General features: G+C 44.8%; 1 protein-coding gene across 1 annotated transcript; it reads left to right on the plus strand.

Annotated features, from left to right (window-relative positions):
• The first annotated feature begins 2,772 nt into the window (after positions 1–2,772).
• LOC147615963 (uncharacterized) lies at positions 2,773–4,544 on the plus strand. Its single transcript, XM_086778029.1, has 2 exons — positions 2,773–3,351; positions 3,432–4,544. The coding sequence occupies exons 1-2, from the start codon at positions 3,047–3,049 to the stop codon at positions 4,180–4,182; spliced, it is 1,056 nt and encodes a 351-aa protein (XP_086634155.1). The 5' UTR covers positions 2,773–3,046; the 3' UTR covers positions 4,183–4,544.
• Positions 4,545–6,349: the final 1,805 nt, after the last annotated feature.

Here is a 6,349-nt window from a genome sequence, read left to right on the forward strand (position 1 = left end):
AAAAATTATATATTTTACCTGCAATTCGTCTCTATCCTCTCTCATAAAGCTTCATTCCATTAATGCCTGTAATGGGTCTCTCTCCTCTCTCAAGCTGCATCGCTATATTATGTAAAGGAAGAGTTTCACAAGATTGCTACGTGGTAGCATGGTAAGAATTTGGAAATATTTGGAGGTTCCTACCCATCGAATACGTACCCATCGAAGACGGGTGAGGTTACTTGTTCAATTATTGGTCAATGGTTCTTCTGGGTGGCAAAACGACGACGCATCTCTCCTCTAAAGTCCAGTATTGTAATTCTTTCCCTAAGACACAAGGTAGTTAAAAATTGAATCTTAAAACTTAAATAGCAAAATACATTGTTAGTAATCAAAGTTACAAACTATGAGCGATATCTCCCTTCCCCGACTATATAATTGGATGACAAAGAAAAAGTAAAATCCATTTCTCGTGCTTGATGTGGATTCGTGCAGGTGGGCACAAGGGTCGTAATGCCCACATCGAGCGTCTTAACGAACCTTCGACGAAAACAGTGCAAAGTTGGTGCCTCAAAGAAACTTCATCGTTCTATATCGGGGACGTGGGCCATTCATCGTGGCAACTTTGTCTCCTTCACATGGTTACCTAACAAAATGTGCAGGGTTTTCACTCATCGTAGGCCCTATTTGAAAAACTAAACGTTTGCAAATTAAAATTGAAAAAGTAAAGTTTACAGCATGTCACATTTCCCCATGATTTTGAAGACAAAGCGCTAATGGCTTAAAGCTGCATTTTAAAAAAAAACTCTCGTTCAGCAGAGCGATAGCGAAACACTCTACAACAAAAACAAAAAATAAAAATGGAGCTCCTGATTGAAGAAGAAAAAAAAGAAATACAGGAATATAAGGAATTGTATGTTTTCTTTCCTATATATGCTGCCAAAGCAAAAAAATAAACAGGAATGTGAAATGTTTTCTTTTCGTACAAACAAAGGCAAGCTGGCAATGCAAAGTACAATCAATAAGTTTTCAAAAAACAAAACAAACAGGGTTTTTCGAACACAGAATTTGTGTCAGTAGTATTCTATTTAGAGTCTCCTGATACACCGAAAATCTCCCCGCTTATCTATCCATGCTACATTATAACTTGCAGAGTAGAGCGTTTTATTAGACGGGAGAACAGAGACCGGGTGTCAAAGGAACGACTGCATGCTGCTGAAATCCAGTGCCTCAATTGATCAAATACATCTCTAAGGATGCAAGTAGGAGGGCGATTGAGGCTGCGAGAAGCAGCGAAGCAAGCCGGAACGCTCGGCGGGCATGCGAGACTGCGGCGACAGAGCCAGAATTAACGGGAGAAGAGAGCGGTAGAAGGCCGTCAGCTGCGGCGAGAATGCTGGCGAGGGAGAGGAGGAAAGAGAGGCACTTTAGCATCCAGGCAAAGCCGCTTGATTGGCCTTCGGACGAAGGAGAATTCAGCGTGAGCTGGTCGAAGCTCGGGCGCACCGCCCACCACCGCATGCGGCATGTGGGTGCTTCTCTCTGGTTATGGCACTCTTTGAATGAGAAGTGAATGGCGCACAAACGTTATAAGCCTCTTGATTAGATTGCAAATCAAGCTGCCCGGGTCGAGACGCTATCGAGACTCTTTACCATACAAGCGTAACCCACACGCCTGACCAAAACCTTACAATTCTAAGATGTTTTCTCCGCTTCTAGAACCCCTGACGCTAACAAAAAGTGCCCGGATGAAAAATTGAGTTTCTTACAACCCAAAAGTGCCCGGATGAAGATAAAATTGAGTTTCTTGCAACTTGGGTTGTGCTCGCGCTTACAAAGTTGGCCGGATCGAGACAAAGTTGTGCTCACGCTTACAAAGTTGGCCGGATCGAGACAAAGTTGAGTCTCTCGCAACTTGCAGGGTGTTGTGCTGTCTCTAACGATCACAGTTGGCCGGATCGAGACAAAGCCGTGTTTCTTCAAACTTGGGTTGTACCACGGTCATGACACTACCGTCACACATACTCCCACTGCTGTGGCGGAATTTGAAACATGACCCAAAAAATTTAGTTGAGATCAAACCTCCACTGTGACATGTTCATCCCAAGTTTCATTTGAAGGGCTCGTATCAAACCTCCGTAGGAAGGCCCAAACCTTGGCTTTTCCTCAACACTCCTCCAACCCTCAACCCTTACAAGTACTATAGAGCCCTCAAAACACTATAGTGGCACATACCCATGTGACAAGTAAATTTGAAGGGTGACCATAAATTCCATTTGAAGAGGTCATATTAAACTTACATTCCATTTGAAAAGCCAACCCTTAACCCTTACAAAGTTGAAGTTGAATCAACAAGGTTGAGCCTCTTGCTACTTGGGTGCTAGGTCAGTATCATGACGTATGCCCGTGTGACCTTAAATTTGAAGGGCGACACTTGAAGGGCTCAGTACTTGGTAGTCGGTATCATGACACATGCCCGTGTGACCTTAAATTCGAAGGGTAATACTTGAAGGCTCAATGACATCCATAGAAGGGCTATGCATAGTGCTGTTTTTTCCACACCGTGACCACCCTTAGTCGTTACAAGCACTATCATGACATATGCTCGTGTGATTTAATAGGAAGGGTGACCCAAAATTTTTATTTGAAGGGCTGGTAGGAAACCTCCATGCCTATGTAAATGGATAGTAAAGGCATAGTGCTATTTTTTTCCGAATCTCCATTGGAATTCAACCCCCCTTTTTGTTAGCCTCCCTTGAGGGTGTATAGTGCTATTTTTTTATAAATCTCGACGTTTCATTTTACCCTTCTTGCGAAGGATTTACCTCCCTTCCTTTCATGGCCGCCTTCAAATTATAGGCCTGGTGCCATGGTCAAGACGCTATCGAGACACATGACCATGTCCCTGTACCAAGACTCTGAAACTGCTTCACACACTACATTGTGGTGGTCGGATGCATAGGTGCACCAAGGGTTTGAGTGCGTGTAGCATTGACAAGTTCTCAACGCCCAGGCTGCTTGACTGTCAGGTTCCCAACAGCAGCTTCATTCCTGGCGCAATCTCGCTATGGAGAGGTTCGACGTGCCCATTTCAAATATTCAGAATCTTTCCAATCCCTCGGACGATGTGAGTGTGCATGTTCAGCACGAGACGGCGACGTCGGATGATGAGCCCGTCGAGCTTCTATGCCGGATGTTGTGTGATGGACGTACGGCGGATGCGGAGGAGCTCTTCCGGCGTAATGAGCGTTTTTTCAATGGCGATCAACGTTGGATTCACCGGGCTGTGTTTGCGGTTCGGAATGCGCATCCGGGAACACCCAACATGTTCGCTCCCTGGATCATTGGCGATACACTCTACAAATCTGCATAGTAAACATCTCATTGAACTCTGACTTCGTTTTAGATATGGTTGCAGGTTTCTAATCTGGTCTTTTCTTGCTATTCCTCAGCTACCCAGCGGATGTCCGGTGGTGGCAGGGATTGACCGAACGGCACGTACCGCCAGTATTTCTGGCGGTGCACGCCAGGAGGATTGACGTAGCAAACTTCATCGTGCAGCACGGCGAGGGGGATGTCTTGAACCAGCAGGGCGTCGCCTCGGGTTGGACAGGTTTACATTGGGCAGTGAGGTTAGGCCGGCCGGAGATCGTGAACCTGCTCATGGATTTTGGTGCGAGGCTAAATGTCAGCTTGGAAGATCCACGAGGAAATTCACCACTCGATTACGCGGAGGGGAGCACTCTTCGAGCACTGCTTAACAGGCCGGACGTCATCGACAAGATCCTTGCCAAGCTCGAGGAGGCAGAACTGCGAAGGCTGACCGACTCCCTGGCTGGCGTACAAGCGTTGGCAGGGATCATTGTGCAGGTGACATTTTCAGGCGTCTCCGGCGGCAGTGGGTGGGTCTTCAACTTTATGGCCTTCGTGTTTGCAATGGCAACCTCCCTCGCCGCTGTGGCGAACCGTCTCCCGACGCAGCCCGCGGAGCGAGCTAGAGTCGTTGTGCTCCAGATGGCTGGCGTTTTGCTGGCTGTGTCCGTTGCCTGCGCCCTTGTTGCATTCGGGATGAGCCAGTTACTAGACATGGGAGATTACAAGGCCGATACCATCGTCCCCGTGGGCGTTGCCGTAGCTGCATGCACTGTGATGCTATTGTGTTTCCTCGCACGCCTGCTATCCGCATATAAAGAGGCGCCATGAAACATATATGAAAGGGTTTTCTCAACTGTAAATACCTGTAAATAACTGTAAAATCAGGCGCCAGGGGAAAGAAACACATGGAAGGGTTCACCCACCTGCTGTCAATAACTGTCAATAGCAGCCCTACAGCTAGCACTGGGATGACTGTAAATAACTGTAACAGAAGCCCTGTATCCCGCAATTGCAAGGACTACACAGACAACTACGACTCCTGCAAATTCTATATGGAAATACATGATTCTTATTTTACCTGTAAATAACAGTCCTATAGCTAGCACTTGGATGACTGAAAATAACTGTAATAAGAAGCCCTGTATCCCTCAAGTGCAAGGACTACACAGACAACTACGATTCACGCAAAACCTGCAAACTATAGATTCAAGCTTCAAGATTCTTACGTCACGTATAGAATTTGTTGTTCTCAATTTCAAAACAGCTTGCAAGTTTTGATGCGTTTTACTTAGTTGAAATTAATCTAAAAGATCTAAATTACGTTAAATTTTGAAGTGACAAGTTTGAGGAGGCCATCATCAACGGGATTTTGACTGAGATCGATAGAATAACTGTTTGCATCTCCTTCTTACAAGACTAGAGAATATACATGGTTGTCGCCTTCTTTTTATGGAGCGACCCCAAAAGAGGCTTGTGCTTTGCCACGTGGACACTCTTCTGCGTGTTTTGGAATACCTCGATTGGCATGAGAACAATTTACCTTTTTTAAGATAGGGTCAGCAGAGCCTGTAGGAGGAGTATATGATGCGTCTTCTTTCTCTTCTATTGCTCTAGGACCTTCGTCTGTAGAAACTATTTGATCGTTGTCTGTATCAGAGGCTTTATTTGCTGGGATTGCACCACCATCAGAGGCTATAGTATTATTAGGTGTGTCATCTACATCACTGGTGCCCGTGTTGTCTGCATGATTTGGGGAAAAAGTAGCTGTGGATGTGATGAGATCTACATTGCCAGGCTGAACATGGGCTTCGGCTGATAGCTTTGCATGCTGGACTTCAGAGCTAGCACGGCGTAGGTATGCAGCATCTTCTTCTGCACAGATGGCGAGGTCTTCTTGTTCTTCTGCATCGCTTGCCTTTAACCCCTTTGTGTGTAGGGCTAATTCATATTCTTCTCGAGAGGCAACATGTGCTTCTTCCCAAGTGGCAAGGGCTTCGTCATCATCTGCTGTTGCACCTTAATCACAGTCTTCAGGCTGAGAGAGGCAAGAAACGCATTGATGATTGGCATTGCTTCATCGGCTTCCTCTTCTTCTTCTGGCGTAGCACAGGTCCCTGGATGTTGCTGGACGTCTGATACCATGAGGAGGCCATGAGGCCTCAATAGATTAAGCATACTTAACTAATCAGTAAACAGAGACATGAATAAAACAGAGAACAACGTGAGAGAGAGAGAGAGAGAGAGAGAGACAAGATTGGCGAATAGATAAGAAGAAAAAAAAAGTATTAATAACAAACCCTAATCTTAAAAGCCTTAAAATTTAAAAGGCCTAAAACATGTAAAAGCATGAAAGAAGAAACATATAAGAAAGAGATTTCTTGTGAGACTTGTATGTACCCTAAACCTACAAAATTAAACCAAGTGAAGAAAAAAAAAAGTATTAAGAAAAATCAAGATCTCTTACCATATGAAGCTTGGAGAGCTCTTAATTAGGGAAAAAGAAGAAGGGAAATTACTTGTAATGGTTAAGCTTACATAAGAAGGAAAAAAGAAGAAAAGAAAAACTTAAAAGAGAGGAAAGAGAGAGGAAATACTCACATGAAAGCTTTCATGGAAAGCTTGTTTGCATAGGAAAAAAATAAAAAGAGTAGACATACGTTGCTTGAGTTTGAGGAGGATAGCGTAGGAGAGGTACTGATGTCTCAAAATCAAGTGAAGAATCAGAGGATGAAGAGGAAAACCGAAAGACACGGTCAAAGAGCAAGAAAGCAGGGAAAGCGGCCAAGGAACTGGTTTGGTAGCCATGGCTTAGTTGTCCTATGAAGTAGCGAAGTCCCCTCAAAAAGTTTGATTGGGCACTTTGGTGTGCGAGATGTCAGAATCACGGCCATGTGGCCGAGGAAGCTCCTTTGAAGATTTGATGTGGCCAATTGGCTACGAGAGGAGAGATCCTCAATTCCTACTTCAGAAAGAGATTGAGTAAGAAACTAAAAAG

The sequence above is a fragment of the Cibotium barometz genome, chromosome 39 (assembly GCF_041138505.1).
Source record: "Cibotium barometz isolate CiBa-2024 chromosome 39, ASM4113850v1, whole genome shotgun sequence".
Classification (NCBI taxonomy): Eukaryota; Viridiplantae; Streptophyta; class Polypodiopsida; order Cyatheales; family Cibotiaceae; genus Cibotium; species Cibotium barometz.